Raw genomic sequence first — 20187 nt, 5'->3', positions numbered from 1 at the left:
AAAGTGCCTGTGTCAACAGAAAGGGCAGCAACAACAACACAAAAGGGGAAGCAAAAGTCAACCTGAGAGGGACCAGAACTCCATGGTGTATAAAACTGGCAGGAGAAGAAGAGTTTAAAAATTGCAAGCAAGTAACCGTTTTATGTTTTTGGTTCTCCTTTGTCCAGAGAAAAAAGACCTTGCCTTCCCTATATTTCAGGGAAGAAAAAAAAAAAAAAAAGACAAAAAAAAAAAAAAATAGCTTGTGTCAAAGAAATACTTGAATACAGTATTTAACTCTCACAGATGTTTTGTGGTGAATTTACGTGCCCCACTGATACAACCCTGCACTAGAATAGAAAAGGAGGGCACATCTTTGGTCTATTCACAAACTGATGGAATGGTAGGGATGGAACAGAGCAGCCTCAAGTGGTCATGGTGCAAAGTTACAGTTATCCATATGTCTCCCCTCATAAATCTCAACATTTTGCTCTTTTTTTTTTTTTTTGGCCACCCTGCACGCAAGCTCTTTGTTCACATGCCGCCAGCATGCCTGATGTATTTGCAGAGCACCCCCGATTCTCCATCCTTTTTAGGCTATATGCAGCCTTCTGAGTTGCACAGCCTTAAGATGTTCTAAAGACTGGGTATATCAATATCAAACAAGAATTTATACAAAGTAGCTTCTCTACAGCATTTGATAAGACTAATTACTGGCTAGTAACAGCCCTGCTCTGGTAGCTGTTTTGCTTCTAAAAGTGGACTGCAGTACAAATAGACTTATCCTAGCCTTTGAGATAAGGGTTTCTGAAGTGATCAGTCTAGGTAGCCAACCAGCATGAGACGTCCGTTTCTGTGATACCAAAAGCACTGGCATTTATGATACATTCCAATTGTCTTAATGAGAACTTTTAACCAAAAGAAAACAGTTAACGCATAGAGGAGAGTTCAAATACTACTGGAGAAGACCTTTCTGACTTAAATCTTAATAATAATAATAATCTGGAAAGTTTCATTTTCAGTTTGACAGATTCCTTTGATGTCCTGAACAGATGATCAAATCATCCAGTGAGCAAGCTAAGACCATGAGAAGTGGACTATAATTTCACTGTAGCCAAAGAGACAGCAGATTAAGTGAGACAAGTAAGTCTTTGGGCCCAAAGATGGGAGGCACAATTTTATATGGTTGAGCCAATGAGAAAAGAGAAACCCCCAGGCACCAAAATGAACAGATTCAATCTTCTCCAGCTGACAATATTACACTCTCCTTTCATCAGGTATTCATCTGAGGACAAGGAAGCAAAATTACCACCAAGGAATTTCCACCTTTTTTGACATTGTGGGTAGCCTAAGTCAAGCTATGCCTTTGCCAGGCTAGGAATACAAGCAAAGCTCCAAAGCAAATGAGACCCACACGACCACCAGGAATGACTTTATTTCACAACTAACACAAAAAATATTCCGCAGTTGTAACCCCCACAGAAGACAGCAGCTTCAGATGACTCCCCACCCACACCTACCTCCCCTTGACTCTGTAGCCCAAATGCTTTTCACGGTCTGTCTAAAATAACCTCGACACTCACTCAGAGACCGCAATATAGCTGGAAGCAGCCAAACAGCACAACAGAAAAGCTGGAAGCTTCCCACATTCAGCTCACAGACATATCAACACTGAAGTCTAACTACAAACCACCAAAAAGCACACACTGTTCACAACTTCGCAGCTTAGAGTGAATAAAGAAATATTCACCACATGCGCAAGGCCAGAACACGAAGGCCAAGGGCTCTAGAAGAAATTTGACTCACACCAGCTTGTGTTGGCTAACACACACTATTCCTTCAAAGCTCAATCACTTTTCCTGTTTGTCACAAAAGGCTGCAACTGAGTTGTATCTTCCAGGGATCTTCAGAAGTATTCACAGCAGAACATTTCACTCTTCATGTACTTCAGGGAGCTGAGGGCCAGAAATCAAAATCCTTCCCCTTTTCGCTGGCCTAAAACCATGAATTAACCCACCAACCCTTCCTCAAGTCATGAGATTTGCTTGAAAATAATACTTTGCCATGTGTTTATTTGTCTTATAGCATTGGAAGTTGAGATTCACATTTTCAAGCTTTCTCTGCAAATATGTATTTGAGAGAAAAGGAAAACAAGATAGGATTCTGGTGCAGCTAACGTACATCAGGAAGCTGATGCTTTAAGAAAAACAGCAGCCATCATGAGAGTTGGCAACTCTCAAATCACTGCTTGTGGAGAAAAGAATATTAAATGGCTATCATCAATCTATCTAGATCTAGGAAGTGAGCCATGAAATGCTGACAAAGGGGAATATCTGGTCTGACAATGACAGTGTATTTATCTTTTAAATGAAAAATAATGGAGTTATACTGAAGAAACTTATTTTAACTCTGCAACAGTAACATATCTATCTCATCACCTTAGGGTGATATCTGAACATCCCAGGTTAGGGGATTTTATTTTACCAGCTCTTTTAGAGACCACCATTTTACACAGATAGCTACTCTAGCTTCCGAAGAGCCATACGAGCAGCATGATCAGAAGAACAGGACTGTGGAAACCAACCTTCTGAACAGCTCTAGCACAGCCTCCAGTCGCAGTAGTTGTCCAGGCAGTCAGTTACCTCTTCATCCTCCACTTCTGTTCTGCCAAATAAAGATAATACCGGTTTACCAAAAAATGTTGCGGATTTTCTTGAGGATGAAAACATCTTCACTTAATTTGCTCCCCAGCACATTAGGCCTTACCATCAGGAGCATTACTGGTGTATACTTACACAGAGCATCCCATGAAAAACACGCAGCTCTATCAAGGATCACATACTGGCACAGAAACTATACCACTAGGGTACAGCTACCAGCAAGCTGCACTCCTATGAGCTCTAGGGCTGCCCGAGTGCACTCATTCAACCCCAGATTGGGCTAATTTTATACAGATATCAACGTAGGACTGAAATAGTAGCTCACAGCTTTAGTTAGAAGAAAAAAAAAATGCAAGTGCACATATAATAAAGGAAGCCAGAGAAATTCAAAATTTGCTGTACAGGTATACAGAAATGCTAAAGTTCTACCTCTCCTGTGGAAGAAGAGCACCTGCTGAGCACCTGCAGAGACAGACCAGCTGATCCCAATGTACATTTTCTCCCATCTGGCCCATCAGCCTGTCCATCAGACTCTAAATAGCTCACAGATGGAGTCAGATCTCTAGACAGCCCAACCTCCTTTTGCTTTATGTCGTAGCAAAATAAACCAGTCCTCCTTTGAACGGGGGGCATTCAGATTTATAACAGTTAGTTTACATCAGAATATGGACAACAGGAAAGGAACTACGGCTGCTGTAGTTTAGGGCTACCTCACCCTCTAAGAGCTTTGTGCTTGGGCAGCCATGGGAGACTCTGGCATAGCCCATTAAGTGGCAGGTCGTTAGTGTTAGAAACCTGAAGAGCAAACCTCTGCCCTTCTCTCTCCTTCAGAAGCTCTGAAAAATTTATTTACATATTATTTTTTACTACTAAGGGCTTGGGCTTTATCTTAACAGCAGCCAAAAATGCAGCAGCACACATAAATCTGAACTGTTAGTTGACTCACCTCAGCTTTGCAGAAGGCTCTCAGACTGAAATAGCCCAGACCAGGCAGCCAGCCATGCTGAGGCCAAAACACAGTCTGGCTGTGCGTATTTTTGCACTGGGTCAAGCACACAGATATGTAGCACATGGTTCGTCACGCTGAAAGACTGTTTTTTTTTTTTTCCCTCTATTTGTTGCTTTCTCCAGGGGTGTGCTTTGCAAGGAGGGTGTGAGCATAGCAACCTCACTCACAACTTCTTGGCAAAATAAGTAGGCTTCAGTCTTCAAAATCAAAGCTCTTGTTTGCTTCAGCTATGCAAGGAGAGGGGGTGCCTGCAGAAAGGAATTAGGGCTTGAATGCATAGCAAAACCAGACCATAGTAAAACCTCCAAATCCTGCAATCACATGACTAAGCTTTCCTAATTACACAGCAAGCACTATGCTGTACCAGAGAAGTCACTCCAATCAGAATGGCAGGTCCATGAGCAATTTAAAGCAGTAAAAAAAAGAGTGCATCATCAAAAAATTATCTAAATTGAAGTGAAACAGCAGATATTAGAAAACTTTGCTGAGGTTCTAAGAGTAAGTAAGTGATAAGCTCGAAGGGAAGGAGCCAGGTAATGCCAAGGAAGCTGCTTACCTTGATAATGAAACCCTTTCTGTTGACCTATCTAGGGAAATGGACACTGGTAATTTAGACAAGAAAATTTGTACTGTTTTATTACGGTGGAAAGTAGGATTTGGAAGAAAATCCTATCCTTAAATCTTTCAAAACCAAAATGATTTATTTCCTCCTGTAAAGCAGGAGCAGCAGCTGCCATAACTCTACTTTGGTATATGGTTCAGAAAGCATGGATAACTCATTCTCTGAAAGGTACTTGTCACCTCTAAAAATGTTGACCGTTAAAATCATTCTTACTGTGGTAAGCAAAATAAATAAATAAATAAAATTTAGGCCACAGAAGGTTCCAAAACGGGCAACAGCAATTGCGAGTGTTCATGTTCTAATGGTGGCTTCAGGATTGTTTACTCGCTCCATTTTACTGCAGAAGAAAAATAACCATTTTATCACCTTATCTCATCTTCTGTATACTAGAGAGAGGCTGATCATGTGTTAGCCGAGCAACAGGGATGTAGGGAACAAGATTTTGGAAGGATTAGATGCAATGAAGCAAAACACCATTTTCAAGTTTGCCCTTGTTTTTCACAACTGTAAGCATTAGCCCTGCACCTAATAAATGATTAATAGCAACACGGGCACCTCAAAATGTCATTTTGCATAATGGGATTGAAAATGTTTGTGGAGACACGTTTGTAAGAGATTTAGTGGAAAACTAACTCTTTTCCTTTCTGAGTAACCAGTGGCTAGGGGGAGCGGGGGGGAATAGTTCTACAAAGCCATGTTGCTAAAAGACTGTATTTTACCATTTAATCCTCAATTATACGCATGACTTCATTGTGAAAAGGTCACCAGACAAAGAATTTTAGTTAACCAGCTCTGAAGGGAAGGATTGTGTGGTCGGTCTCGGCCTTGCTGAATAGTTTACCTAAATAGCACGAACATCTCTTCCGCCCAAAGGGGGACAAGGCCGGTACTCGCACAGCCTGACAGGAATTTTGGTGGAATCGGTGGGAACAAAGAGAAATTGGCACAAAAAAAAATACAGCTTCTGTCAGAACAGGCTGAATTAACCTTCCATCTCCTCAAATGGAGAGGAGGATGTGGAGAGAGGTGGTGACAGCCTGACAGTGGTACCCATCGGCTCCTAAGGTGAAGCCCCCAGGCGAGGCACTCGGAGTGGGGGGGCCGGTGACCGGTTCGCGGCTGCCCTGAGGAGCCGGGTGCGGCTCGGGCGGGGCGGCAGCACCCTGAGGGAGCCCGGGGCCGGGACCCCACGAGGCGCGGGGGGAGGACCGGCCCCGGCCCTCACATGACCGTCCGGGGCCCCAACCCCGGCCGCCTCCCTCCTCCCGGCGCTCAGAGCCGCTCCAGCACCGCCGAAATGCGAGCGGGCGCCGAGGGGCGATGGAGGCGGCGGGTGGCGCGGACACTGCTGCTGCTGCCGCTGCTGCTGGCGGCCTGGCAGCCGCCGCCGCGGGGAGCGCGGGCCCAGCGCCCGGCCGCGGACGCAGGTAGGAGCCGGGAGCTGAGCCCTCGGGGGGTGCCCCCTCAGGGGCTCTGCCCGCGGTCGTTGCCGCCGGTGTGAGCCCGCTCGCACCGCGGCGACTCCAGCGGTTCTCCTGAGGCTGCCCTGGAGCCTACGAGGCAGATAAACCCCTTTTGAGAGAAAGAGCCCCACCGAAGGCAGCCCGCGTGTGGAGCACACGCCGCTTTGCTGCCTGAGAACTACGCGGCGTGGGGATGCGTAACACCCTTGTACTCACTTTTCAGAAAACAGGACGAACTGTGTCCTCTCCTCTTCATCGGAGTTTCCTGAGGGGTTTTTTTACACCACAGGAGAGAAAGGATGGAGGAATCGTTATCTATTTCATAATTATACTTTACATGTTTTTGGCTGTGTCCATTGTGTGCGATGATTACTTCCTGCCTTCCCTAGAGATCATTAGTGAATGTAAGTGAACATCCTTCCTTTCTCCTCTAAAATTAAGTTCATGTAGATCATTCTCTTTGAAAAGTGCCAAAGTTGGAGTGCTCTGGAGACCAAACTAAAGTTCTGAGTCTCCTTGCACAGTTAGACTTTATCAATAAAACATTTAATTCGATGCAATATATCAACGCTGTACTGAAAAATAAACTCTGATTACACTCCTCTTACGCATTTATTTAAAATGTGCTTTCCTTATACCTGGAAGAAAATCTTAAAATTTCCTCAGGAAACTGACAATATAATATAATATAACTTTAGGTGAGTAGCTGTAAATCCATGTTACCAGTAAAGGCAAGAGGGGGAAAAGGGCGGGGGGGGGGGGGGGTGTTGGGAAGGAAAAAATCCCAAACCTCTCCTATATTAAATCATGGGAATTGATGTCCTTGCTGAAGTTTTGGTATTTTTTTCAAAGTACTGAACAAGTACCAGTATGAGCAACTGCTTACATATAAAAGGGATGACACAAAAAGGAAAGGAATATAATTACAGCAGTTCTGTGAAATCTCATTAACCTGTGGTAATTTCCCTGGGTTCAGCAGACCACAGAATTAAAAAGATGGTCTTGGCTGAGAGTTCAGCTTTTCATTGCAAAGAATTAACAAACAAACAAACAAAAAAGCTAGGGAAACTCATCCTTGAACTGGAAAGCATTCTCCAGATCGGACCACTTACAGGAAATGTAAGCTTAAGCACTGCTACAGAGCTAGTTTGTTTGTTTGTTTGTTTTTTTACTGACAATAAATGTTAGATTGTCATTCCATAGTTAGCCATACTTGCCTATTCTTAGCGCGCACACCTTGATCAAAAACGCGAGTTAAATTTCTGAAACAGACAACTTACCAGAACAAAAATCTTACTGCATTCAAGCAAGACAGGCTCATCCAAGCATTGGTTTGAATTTACCTAATATTTCTGGTATGTTAAGACACAGGAGCACAGATTTCCCTTGAAATAGACTTGACTTGAATCATGTAGCCTTATCACACTGTAGTCCAAGGAATCTCCCTGCAATTGTTATCCTTATGATACACTCAGATCCTACATAAGTATGCCTATTTTACATTTTAAGATCATGCCAAAATGTCTTGTACTATCAGTGCTCCTCTTCTAGTATTTAAACTATTTTCTGTAATAAAGCTGGGAATAAGTTAGCCCAATAAATGAGGCTACCCTTTCAATACATTTTGGTCATTTCAAATAAATGCATTAGCTGTATGAAAGCAAGCAAAGTTCATTCCATTGAACTGCAGTAGCTTTTAACATCATATACTAATGCATGTAATAGGTACAGACTACTGAAGTTTTTTAATTTTATGTTTAAAGCAATACTTTTACTCTATCCTCAGGCCTTGGCCTCTCTCAGGATGTTGCTGGAGCAACTTTTATGGCTGCTGGAAGCTCAGCTCCAGAGCTTGTCACTGCTTTTCTAGGTAAGAGACACATGCTTTGACTCCTCAGAATCCAGAATTCTTTACCTTGCCTGCCGAACTGGAACATACCCGAGTCATTTTGCTTGCAGGAGTCTTCGTGACAAAGGGAGATATTGGCATTAGCACCATCCTCGGATCAGCAATCTATAATCTTCTTGGGATTTGTGCAGCTTGTGGGCTGCTTTCTAGCGTGGTATGTATCAACTTTGATAGTTCCATACCTAAGCACCAAATGGTTATCCTTTCTGTTTTGCCAACAAAAGTCAAGAGAGACTTACTATGACAACTGTCAAGTTTATTATTTAGTAGCAAAACCAGCATGTAATCTGTTTTAAGATAAGTTGCTATGAAAGTTTTTAAAAACACTAACTTGTTAAATATCATACTTAAGTCATTCCTAAGAATCTTAAATTTGTACATAATATAGAAACAACATATTGATGCAGCATTTACAGCACTTAGTGAAGGTATTACAGACAAATTTTAAAAAAAAAATGTGAATGAATCTGTGATCTGCAGGTTTCGAGGCTATCCTGTTGGCCGCTGTTTAGAGACTGCCTGGCATATACAATTAGTGTAGCGGCGGTCCTTGCGATGATATCTGACAGCAGAATTTACTGGTAAGAGCACGAGTAGTGTTGAGTTCATGTTGACTGGAGACTAGTGAAACAGTGTTAAAACAAAACAAAAAACTTCAAGTAGCCTGAACTGCCATTCACTAACAGAAACAAACATCCTGTTGGCTTTAAAAATGTAGAAAGTCACAATGCTTGTAAAGATTATTACCTAAACATTCAAACCCTGCATATTTATAAAGTGTGATCTGCATAGGTTTCTCTGTACAGACTTCAGGATTTCTATCATACCTGTTTTGGCATAGCAATTAGTCTTCAGAGCTTGCTTCTTTTAGAAGCTTTCCTTTAATAGCATTACCACTAAGAAAACATGTCTCAGAAGCGGATCACGAGCTTCTGATACTAACACTCCTCAGTCAACACTGAAACTCCTGTTGTCTCAGTACAGTCAGGTCCAGTACTATATTCCTGAAGTTTCTCACTCAGAATAGCACGTTCTATACCTCTCCATAACCATCATATGAAGACTCAATTTTGCAAATCAGTTGTTCAGTAAGTTCCCCTGGAAAACATGCAGCTATACAATGCACAGACAAGATTGTGCAGGGGAGTGGAATGAATCAAACTACTGAAAGACATGGAGACACTTACTAACTTCCATGACACTGCCCATACAAGTGCAAATAGATGCTTTTGTTTTTGCCTTTCACAATTCATGCAAGTTTTTTTCTCTTCTTATGCCAGCCATTTTAATGAGTTTATTTTTATATATTAATATATATATTACAAGTTACGTAAAATCTTTTTTTTTCTTTTTTTTTTTTTCATTCTAGGTATGAAAGTGCTTCCTTATTATTAATATATGGGTGTTATATTCTGGTACTGTGTTTTGACATTAAAATCAACCAATGCCTCATGAAAAGGTTCAGTCCCTGCTGTTCGTGTTTTACAAAAGCTATGGAAGAGAATGCTGAGCAGCAGCCATTGGCTGGATGGAGGGAAGAGAGTGGACCTCTAATTTGTCAGCAGTCAAGAACAGATAGTGGTATTTTTCAAGATGAGATGGACTATTCTCAACTTTCAACAAGCTTGCATGGGCTTGATGAAATCTCTGAAGGTAGAAGTATTATTAAATTTAAACACTACATGCCTGTTTGCATCAGTTCTAATAAAGAGTATGGTTTGAGATATTATTCAGATTTGTTCACAAAAGAACTCTAGCATAGTACTTAAGTAAATCATTATTCTTCCCTGGAATATAACATTAAGTAAAATTATTGTTGTGATATTTATAGTAGTTACTAGAGGAATGCTAGGGGAGTTGCTTATTTGTGTCAGTAATAGACAGTTGTTGCTGTGCACATTTGAAACTTCCCAGCAACTCAGCCTGTGAAACGCAGTATCAGCTGAAACGCATGCTGCTTCTGTACTTATATTGTATTCTTACGACAAATGGCCAGTTTGTTATCCAAAATATGCATTATAGCAGAAGTAAAGCGATAGCTCTGATGGGGCCACAGATCACTTTTCCTCTTCACTTCAACAAATCAGCAGCTGGTACTAAATCTTGGCAAACATTTTACATAAACCTTATAGGAAAAATAATTTTTTCATCCACCTTGGTTCTCTCCTAGTGACATGGTAATAAAGAACATTTGATTTCAGAGTTTAGTCAAGTGTGTTATAGGTACTAATAAGACGACAGTTACAACGTCACAAAGAATTATTTTTTTTAACCTTTTTCCAGTATTCTCAAAAGTAGAAGCAAATAGTATGACTGTACACTAAGGATTCAAACATAATGCTACAGTTTAAAATAGTTACTTCCTCAACAGATCATCCAAGTGTCTTCACCATGCCTGAAGCAGATATGAAGAGAATTTTGTGGGTGTTATCTCTTCCTATTATTACACTACTCTATTTGACTACACCAGATTGCAGAAGACGGTTTTGGAGGAACTGGTTCATGGTGACATTTTTAATGTCAGCAGCATGGATTTCTGCAATAACTTACGTTCTTGTATGGATGATAACGATAGCAGGTAGGTACCTTAACTACTGCTGCTTTACAGAAGCAGCCAATGAAAAACCACTGAAAAAAAAAAAACACATTTTTTTCTCTGTGAAGTTTTCTTTTTTACAATTAACAGTTTAGCAACACATATTTTGCTTAGAACAAACAAACAAAAAACCCTTATGTTTGACTGCTTCATTTGCCTCCTTCCATCTAATGAAAACTACATTAGAATTTAGCTGCTTCAGACTGCTTATCATCACATGAAAGAGAATTTGTTTACAAAGCTACAAAAAACAGCCTATATTTAACAGGACAGTTTCATTAAACTGCTTCATGAAGTGAAACAATTAGGTACACAGCAATAAATTCATCAAGCTAAAGTCTGACACACATGGAAGCCACTAAGACTGGAATTAAAGGTTCAGGTGTTTGTAAAAATATCCATTATTTCTATACCTATAGTTTTCTTGAACACTATAATAAGAGACTTGGCATTAAATGAACTGCCAAAAAAGATGCCCACGTTTTTGTATTATTTTAAATATAGTGTTGTATATTCATTAAATATTCTTGGGTGTGCAGGTATGTGTGTATCTCTTAAAAATCCGCATCATAAAGTCAAACAGTAAAAGCACTGCTTTTAAGTGAGGGAAAGGGTGTGAAAGAGTGTAAAAACAACTTTTTAAAAAATATCTTAAAGTATTAAAGGTTTCCTCATTTCACTGTTTCTCCAGTCAGCTTAAGAAAAAAAGTCTTTAATTTTAAGAACAAGCAGAAAAGAAACCACTAAACAGGAAAGAAATTGCACAAAGCTTGCCATTTCCACATTATAGCTCACCAATCCTACCTCAGTATTCTGCTAGTTCAGCATCCTAAATTGTCTTCAAATTAAATTCAATAAATGTTGACTGCAGACACAGACCTACACAAAGGTAGACCAGTGAGAAATTACTAATAGATTTCTGGATATAACACCCAGCAGGTTCACTCCTTTGTCAAAAATTTTTCCACTTGTATCTAAAAAGCAAGGGTTTACTGTCTGAATGCTAGAAGCCTTTGAAACAGGATCCACATGAAAGTTATTGCCATTCTTCTAGACAAAACACTAATTCATATGAAAGCAGGTACACTGGAGTTTCAAATAGCGTGTTAGTCCACGTTGAGGAGTCATCACAAGCAGCTTTGGGGTCTTTGTCCCACTACTTCTAGATCAAATATGTTCTATTTACACATTAAAACTCTAAAAATTACACATGTATACATATATATATTCAAGTCTAGGTTCTTTCATGAAAGGTGACTCAAAAATATTCTATCATTGCATAAATGGCCTATGAGAATGTGTTTCATAGCAGGGGACTACATTTTGATGGTCAATAACAAACCTAATTTAGTACACCTTTTTGTTACTAGCAAAGAAATTTTCATTACTATAGCAAGATATTGCTACTGATACACAAAATGAAACAAAGGCTAGAAAAATAAGACCATTCTCTCTTTATGGTCAATTGCCAGAAAAAGAAAAGAAAAAAAAAACAACCCTACATTTTAACTAGAAGATTAATCTATCTTAAAAAAAATAGATTCACCTGAGTTTAGATTCTATCATAACCTTTAGAGGGCTAGAAACTACTGTTGGGTGCGTAAAGCTGCATCATTCATATTTCACCTTCATTTGCTTAGATTAGTTTACAAAAGCTGATCGTGTTGGTCCCTCCATCCTACAAATCTCTTACATTAGGAGTGATGAAAAAAGAAATACCAGTACAAAGTTTACAACAGGATCACATTAGTCCCTTTGAACAGAAAGGGAGTTTCAAACATAAATTTACTGGGCTGATCTAAACTAAGCTGGTATGTACTAGGCAATCATTGCTGACCTAGCTTACAGCATACCGCTTCTTATTTTAAGAAAACTGTGCTTATTGGTGCCAAAACATTGTAAGCAAGAATTCAGATTTCAACAAAAAAAAATTAAGTGTTTAGTGAACAAAAGTTTAAGAAAAACTGTAATTATGTAACGGTTTGAACAGAAGTATCAAGAACTTCAGCATGTAGATGGTTGTGAATGGTATGTAGAACTAAAGGCAGCTAAAACAGTTTTGAAGACCTGAATCACTGTATTTTAAGTTAGAAACTAATACTCTTTCAGCACATACGGTACTAAAAACAGGGGTGAGGGGTAGGCTGCTGTTCTAATAGCCATTTAAAACTGTTCTTAAAGTGTTTACCTAAAAAAAATCGTGCTTCTAAAGAATTACTCATACTTAAATCATTTAACAATTCTTCATTATGCTTCTTCCAAATTCAGCAAAAGAACTAAAAAACTTGAGCTTTCTAATTGGAACGAAGTGTGTAAGTCATGTAGTTGAGACAGTATTGCAGTAACGATCTTAACGACCCTCCTCCCTATGAAACACACGTGCTTTTTTCTCCCCCTTTAAAGAGTGAATGTTTTATTGTAAGAGTTATTGCTCCAAAACATGTTCAAGCGCTAATGATGAGATGCTCAAAACCAAAAATGTTAGGTATTCAAACTTCTGCTGTGTCTGAAAGAGCAATTCATAATTCATACCATTTTGAACAGTGGAGACCCTCCTCTCAATTCTCTGAGAAAGTTGTAAAATAAGATGGTTACTATATCACAGTTCCTTTTTATTTGACTGAAGAACAAGAACAGGATGACATTCCTTTGTTCTTGTTTTTAAATACTTCATGGTTCAGTCACTTTATATTTAGTCACATTAAGCTAGTGAGCAGATTCCTCTTGGAATTAGTGTATGATTACTAATCTTTTCTCCAGCAAGAAAAGTCCAAAGAAATTTTTCGGATGAAACAAGCTAAAACTATACTTGTGTTTTCTACCATTATTTACCAACTACAGGTGAAACACTGGGAATTCCAGAGTCAGTAATGGGTCTCACATTACTTGCAGCAGGAACAAGCTTACCAGATACAGTTGCAAGTGTGCTGGTGGCTCGAAAAGGTAAAGCTTTTGGTATTCAGGCTCATTTCAATAGATATGTTTAAAAGCTACTATGGAAAAAAAATTAACTTTTTTGGAAATTCAAGGAGTGACTTTAAAATTTTTGCTCCAGATTCTAGATTTTAGTTTGCTGCTAATAAATAAGATAGCTTACCCAAAGAAGCTGTGGTTCAGACATTTAAAAACCTCTCTGAGAAGTATTCTAGATTGGTTTGATTTCCTGTTAAGCACGTTAACATTTTTACTGCAAAACACAACCGTAGGTCTTGGTATTTTAAACATAACTGTGGATTTTAGAATAACCTGTCTAGCTTATTTTAAGTGCAACTTTGCAGATGCTGGTGATATAGGGAGACATTTTTATGTTTGCGGTACCCAAAACTATGGTCTGTGGAATTGTATCTATAGTTCTTAGAACAAAAAGGCTGAAAAGGGTGTTTTACCCTTTGAGGTTAAGGACCGATACTCTGTTCCTCCAAAACAGTTTGGCAATTTCATACTGCACAACTATGCGGGCTTATTTGTATTTCTTGTTTTACAGGAAATGGAGATATGGCTATGTCTAACATTGTAGGATCCAACGTATTTGATATGCTCTGTTTGGGAATACCCTGGTTTATAAAAACTGCCTTCATAAATACATCAGGACCCATAGAAGTGAACAGCAGTGGTTTGACATACACAGCCATTTCTCTCATCTGTTCAGTTGTTTTTATTTTTCTGGCAATTCACCTGAATGGCTGGAAAATAGATAAAAAATTGGGAGCAATTTGTCTTGTACTGTACTTAGTATTTACCGTATTATCAATTTTATATGAACTTGGCATCATAGGGAACAATCCTACAAGGGTCTGTGGTAACTAGTTTTAATCAGTGATTATACTGATGAAAAAATAAAAGCAGAAGAGAAAGATCAGTTTCTTCATTTAGTCAAATTAAAAAAAAAATCCAAAACTCCCATTGGGCTCTAAATCTTATTTACAGAACTAAGTCATGGCATTAAAGTAATATTAAGTAGAACAGAAACATCACAGCCTAATTGGAGCCCTTTCCTTTAGAGTCAAGAATTACAGTATGACAACAACAAGCATATAAAACCAAATCTCTGGAAAAAAGACACCTAGTTTTTACATTACAATGTTGATACACACTGGGGGGAAAAATAAAAATCAGAAAACACTAAACAAATCCCACTATGCAATCTTAACAGAGAAAATGGCTTATTTTATTAAAAACAGTATAACCATTCATTTAAACTGAATGACTAGAGACACTTGGCCTAATTTTCCAAAGGCGCTGAGCATCCAAAGTTCCCGTAGTTTAACGGGACCTGCAGGTGCTCAGTGCCTCCAAAAAAAACAACAAAAATCAGGCAAATTGTCTTTAAAAACCAAACATCGTAAGATTCAGTTAACAAGTATCACAGTATATTAAACACTATACTGTTAAAGGCTGGTGGGATTTAAAAGTTCCTTTTTACAGCTTTTGTAAGCATACAATGTTACTAAAAATGACTTACTAGGATAGAGAAGCTAAACAGACATAGGAATGTTCCTGAACACACAGTTTTAAATTATGCATTGCGATCCAAGCGTACATCAATTTCTCTGCCACTGATTTTTATGCCGTTCATTATCCTACAGGCCTTTTCAGCAGATTCTGGCGAGTCAAATCTGACTGTTCCACAGCCCTTTGATTTTCCATTCTCCATTTTTATTTCTGCAAACATTACATGACCTGAATAAACAAGTTAAACAGCAGTTATTTTACACCTTCAGTGCACTAAAAACTTAAAGAACTAATCAGAAGTGATAAAAAACAGTTCTAAATATAATCTAGGGGGACATATAATATTAGAACTATCAGACTTACAGTATATTCACTTATTCAGGGAAGGTGATAGGTCAAAACAGCAGCAAAGAATCCACACTAAGTCCCACTGTTTCAAATCGATCCTTCAGACTACCATAAGATGAAGCATGCCTGAACTGGACATCAAATTTGAAACAAAGTGCCCTATAAGCCTACAGAAAAGTTTTGTGTTTCACTGGTGGAGCCACACTGCCAAAAGTATGATTAATTGTCATCCTCCAACTGAATGATAGTTCAATCCAGTCCGCCATGTTCACTGCAGTACAATAATCACATTATCAACCAATCACAACAATCATATAATTTTGAAAAAAAAAAAGTTGCAGAGCAAAAAACAAATAGCAAATACCCAATTCGTTGGAAACTCAACTCATGAGGGAACATTTCTATGTAGATGCCACAGAGTGGCAAGCCTTTAAGTGCCAGCAGGAACAAGAAATTCTCCCCTAAAACACAGGGCTTTTTATTTTTAAGTAGCATGTAATAGAAGACTAGCCTTTCACTGAAATAAATTGTTTTCATGTCAGTATCATAAGGAAATATAAAGACCATGTCTCCACAGGTTCAACCTGTCATTTATATTTGTGCTTATCATTCTTAAAAACAATTTGACATAATCCCTACATCTGATAGTCGCTGGAGAGTATAAAAAAATCTGAACTCCCTGAAAGTTGCCTAGGCAGTTAAGAATTAAAAAACAGAGATCCTGTTTATCTATATGTTTGTAGAAAACAATGCAATCCCCAAGTGTAAGTGCAAGTATATTACTAAGACATTTATTGATATCCTGTTATCATCAACATCTTCACAAAAGCACGGATGTTCCCAACATACATCACTTGATACTACAATTGTATCTGCACAAGATGTTTTACTTCTTCAAAAACTTCTCTTAAATACTTTAAAAGATTTTAGTAGAAAACTGTTTAATGAATTTGCACAAGAATCTTTATTTCACACCTGTCCATATTAAGGGAAAAGGTGGATGGCAAGGAAGAAAACATAGGATAACCCCTAAAAAAAATCTGAAGCAAGATCAAAGGTGGTGGTGATTTTACAGACTAACTTGTTATGCAGTTATGGAAACTTGATTAAAGTTTAATACTGAATGTGAATTATGGGGAAGGGCTTTGTTTTGGTGTTTTGTTTTGTATTTAAAAGCAGAGAGGGTTTATGCAGTCCTTTAACTGCATGGCATCCCAGCATAAAACTAGGATATTCACCAGCAGCTCCCAGAATTATAACAGCAGCAACATTGCCGTGAAAATGCTAGAAGGGAGAACTTCACTCTGAAAACCTGGTATGCTAGATCTGTCTATAATCCAGCAACAAGAGCTTTGAGTCCTGGAATGTACGCACACCTTAAGTTCCTGTAACCACTAAATGTATTTGAACACCTGAAATATTTTCATAGTTGAACTGCAACTTCTAATTTATATCCACTCTGCAAATAGCTGTATGAAGACTGTCTTACATAAAAGTAGGATGTTTTAAGTTATTTCTCCTTCCTGTCTCTGCAAAGTAAGTGAAGTCATCCATAATTCTTTTATTTCATTCTGAAATATTACATTGTTATATTCACCTATTCCATTCTGTGAGTTTAAAAAAAATCACGTTTCTACATACAAGAATCAGTTTTCATTCACTTCTGTAAAAAGAAAACTTTTCTTAATTAGAGATTTGTACTTACTGGATATTCACAGAAATCCTGTATCTTACATTAAAAAAATGGGGGGGACTTTATTTCTTGACAAAAGGTGAATCAGTACAGGATTGGCAAATTATTAACTCTGATTTGATATGGCACCATTACTGGAAATAATGTATAAACCTGGCCAGGCCCACACCCCTGCATGCATTTATCTCAAAATAAATGCTACATTATATCCCAGAGGATAACTAATACCTACCTCAAAAAAGAAAAAGTTCAAAGGGTAATTTTAATGAGATGGGTTAAAGTTTATAGGAGATGAGCACTCTCAACCAACACAGTCCATACTGTACCGCAGTCTCATGTGTTATGTCACACCTAAAATTATTTATAAAACTGCCCTTATCTAAAGAACAAGACACAGAATGCAAACTCAATGGAGCTAAGCAGAGGTAAGATTCACATACATACCACACTGACTGAATTTCTCCTTCAGTTTCTGCCAGGTCAAATCAAAAGGGAGCTACAATTTAAAAAAAAAATTATTAATAGCAAAATATTACAAAAAGAAAGAGTATGTAGTGAAATATGCACACAAAATAGGCTTGTCTTTTCTGCGTTTCAAATGCTTACATTTCTCACAAATATCTGATTGCCTTTAGAGCCTAGTCTCTCTCTCATTCCACTTCCCATTGGGCCAGGCACAAATCCTCGATCTATATCCATGTTCCTGTCCGGGCCTCCACCCATAGCTGGTCCCATTCGATCAAAACCAGAACTCATCCGATCCATGCCCATTCCCATTCCTCCAGCCATATTGTTCATACCACCCATTCCACCACCTACAGAGAAAGAAAAAGGAGAATAACAAGTTTGTTGGTTTGTTTTTATTAATAAATGAATAAGTATCTTGTTAAAAAGTCTAAATTCTTTTGTGTCAGGAAAAATAATTCATACATGCACAGTGATTCATCTAGTAACATGGCTAACATATAAAGTCAGAGCATTAGAAGAAACAAAGTATCAGTTATTGTACAGAAGTAAAAAACAAATTGCATGAAGCTGTTATTCACATCACCTAACATAAAATGTTCAGCACCACAAGTAAAAGAGTTAAGATTTAAAGACCATCTAGTTTAATTAATAAGAATATGATACCCTGCACCAAAAAGAGATTAAGTAAATGACTGTGGAAATATTAAGATACAGGTAATTGGACCATATACACAACCATGAATGCAGGAAGCAAAACCATTTGGCTTTACTAAATGCAGCCATACCACATTTAATAACAGTCTTACAGAGAAAGCCTATTTTGGAAAGAACATCCGTTCCTGCAAGTTCTGTGCAGAGCATGGACCTTCCCCGATACATGCAATGGAATATATTAACGTACATTACATAATGAACCAAGATCAATGGCATTCAGACATCCTATACTCTATTATAATTTTTCTGGATTCATAATTAACAATGTAAGACAAGACTATCAAGATCATCCATGACAGACCTCCTCTAAGCCTTATGCCTCGCAAGATTGTCCCTAGCAAGATTTTACTTTCTCATCTGCTCCAGCTTGAGGAACTGAGACATTTTCCATAATACAAATTCAGTGTTTGAGCTTTGCACAAAATTCAACTGAGTGATAATCTGAAATTCAAGACTGATTTTTTTATTTCAATTAAGAGAGATTACTGAAATATCTAAGGTCAGCTTCAAGTTCACATAAGTAACTATCTCTGCCTATTTATCTTTTTTCTGGAACGCAAGTTTACTTGAATCACTTCTCCCTCCAAACCAGAAGTTCAAACCATTTCAAAACGATATGCTCAAAGGGAAGACTGCATTAGCAAGTTTTCCTCTGAATTTTTAGCTCAACAAAACAACCTTAAAAACTATTAGACTGGGAGTCCCATGCAACGGAATTCTACTTCTTCCTACGCTGACAAAACACTGCACAGCAAATCCTCTGAAACAATCGTACGGACACCACTTCATTACATTACCTACACATTTACATTCTATTGAAACAAGTTAACCTACTCATTCCAGATCCTACTGGGCCCATTCTAGGCGCTCCCATTCCTCCTGCAAAAACACCAATCATTGCACCACCTAAACAGAAAAAAAATAATATAGTGACATACACCGAAACTGCCGGTTAGTGACAACAGCAAAGCACACAACGTTAAAGTGCACTGATCTCAGTGTTACCTGGCAATTCTTTTGCTACAGAACACTTCAACCCGTGCCTTTATTATGCAAACTAGGTAGGAAATACCCTGCAAGTAACTTTAGCTCCTCCTCCTCTGTTACAAGATATAAGCTACTCTGATTTCTAGCTACAGTTTTCCCCTGACAACCTGTCAGCAGCACAAACATCTGAAACTGAAGGAGCCATATCTCATATCAGAGAACTGATAGAATTTGGCAGAAAAAAGGGGAGAGAGAAAGGGAAGCAATACTAAAGGGTACCTGACAGAACCATGAAAGCTCCAGAATAGTGTCAGAAACTGATTCTAGAGAGTAGGGTTTAATAGAACAAATAAATAAATAAAACCAGAGTTTTCCTTGAAGCACTACATTTCAGGAAAGTAATCCCAAGGGAGCTTCCAGAATTGCAGGAACTCAAGAACTGCATTCTTGTCAATGCTGACCAGAGCAAGGGGCTCCGCGGATTCTGTAACAAGCACTTCCAATTGTTCCAGAGAACCAACTCAAATCCATTCCAATAAACCTAGTATCTACAAAAAGAGCACTCTGAAGACAGAAAAGGTAAAATAAAAGCAATGGACTGACAAAAGACAGCTTCCTACAATACTGGGCAATATTTCAGGATATAGGCAGCATAATCATCTCAGTTGTTAACCTGTATACAAGGAAGCAGGATTTTGCAGGTAATTCTGGAGCTGTCAGTTACTACATTTTTCTTGCTTGATTTTCATCCCTAAAAGAAACATCTCAGTTTTTACTTATGCTTATTAAGTTTACTTAGACGCAACTGGCTCGTGTTGGCTAGACGCAACTGGCTCGTGTTGGCTAGACGCAACTGGCTCGTGTTGGCTAGACGCAACTGGCTCGTGTTGGCTAGACGCAACTGGCTCGTGTTGGCTAGACGCAACTGGCTCGTGTTGGCTAGACGCAACTGGCTCGTGTTGGCTAGACGCAACTGGCTCGTGTTGGCTAGACGCAACTGGCTCGTGTTGGCTAGACGCAACTGGCTCGTGTTGGCTAGACGCAACTGGCTCGTGTTGGCTAGACGCAACTGGCTCGTGTTGGCTAGACGCAACTGGCTCGTGTTGGCTAGACGCAACTGGCTCGTGTTGGCTAGACGCAACTGGCTCGTGTTGGCTAGACGCAACTGGCTCGTGTTGGCTAGACGCAACTGGCTCGTGTTGGCTAGACGCAACTGGCTCGTGTTGGCTAGACGCAACTGGCTCGTGTTGGCTAGACGCAACTGGCTCGTGTTGGCTAGACGCAACT

The 20187-nt window shown here is 38.9% G+C and overlaps 2 protein-coding genes and 1 long non-coding RNA gene across 5 annotated transcripts in view; 1 reads left to right on the top strand and 2 right to left on the bottom strand.

The window, feature by feature from the left end:
* Positions 1-6079, bottom strand: part of LOC121076304 — a 129653-nt gene extending 123574 nt beyond the window's left edge. For all 3 annotated transcript variants that reach the window (XR_005823451.1, XR_005823452.1, XR_005823450.1), the window contains exons 1-3: positions 5950-6079; positions 3586-3896; positions 2564-2643 (exon numbers count right to left, since the gene is read on the bottom strand). This is a non-coding gene — a long non-coding RNA (uncharacterized LOC121076304). The remainder of the gene's footprint in view (positions 1-2563; positions 2644-3585; positions 3897-5949) is intronic.
* On the top strand, positions 5004-14139 carry SLC24A5 (solute carrier family 24 member 5). Its single transcript, XM_040570527.1, is given in 10 exon segments — positions 5004-5697; positions 5957-6003; positions 6005-6137; positions 7520-7603; positions 7693-7796; positions 8123-8223; positions 9012-9295; positions 10014-10220; positions 13080-13181; positions 13723-14139. Coding segments are annotated over 10 exon segments (1587 nt in total). The 5' UTR covers positions 5004-5495; the 3' UTR covers positions 14046-14139.
* MYEF2 (myelin expression factor 2) overlaps positions 7882-20187 on the bottom strand; it is a 28059-nt gene continuing 15753 nt past the window's right edge. The window contains 4 exon segments of the mRNA XM_040570528.1: positions 7882-14918; positions 17176-17227; positions 17338-17546; positions 18748-18819. Of these exon segments, the coding sequence (XP_040426462.1) occupies positions 14755-14918; positions 17176-17227; positions 17338-17546; positions 18748-18819 (497 nt within the window). The 3' untranslated portion in view covers positions 7882-14754.

Source organism: Cygnus olor, chromosome 11, assembly GCF_009769625.2.
Source record: "Cygnus olor isolate bCygOlo1 chromosome 11, bCygOlo1.pri.v2, whole genome shotgun sequence".
Lineage (NCBI taxonomy): Eukaryota > Metazoa > Chordata > Aves > Anseriformes > Anatidae > Cygnus > Cygnus olor.
Note: the sequence above shows the minus strand (reverse complement) of the source record. Positions and strands in the feature narration are given on the sequence as shown.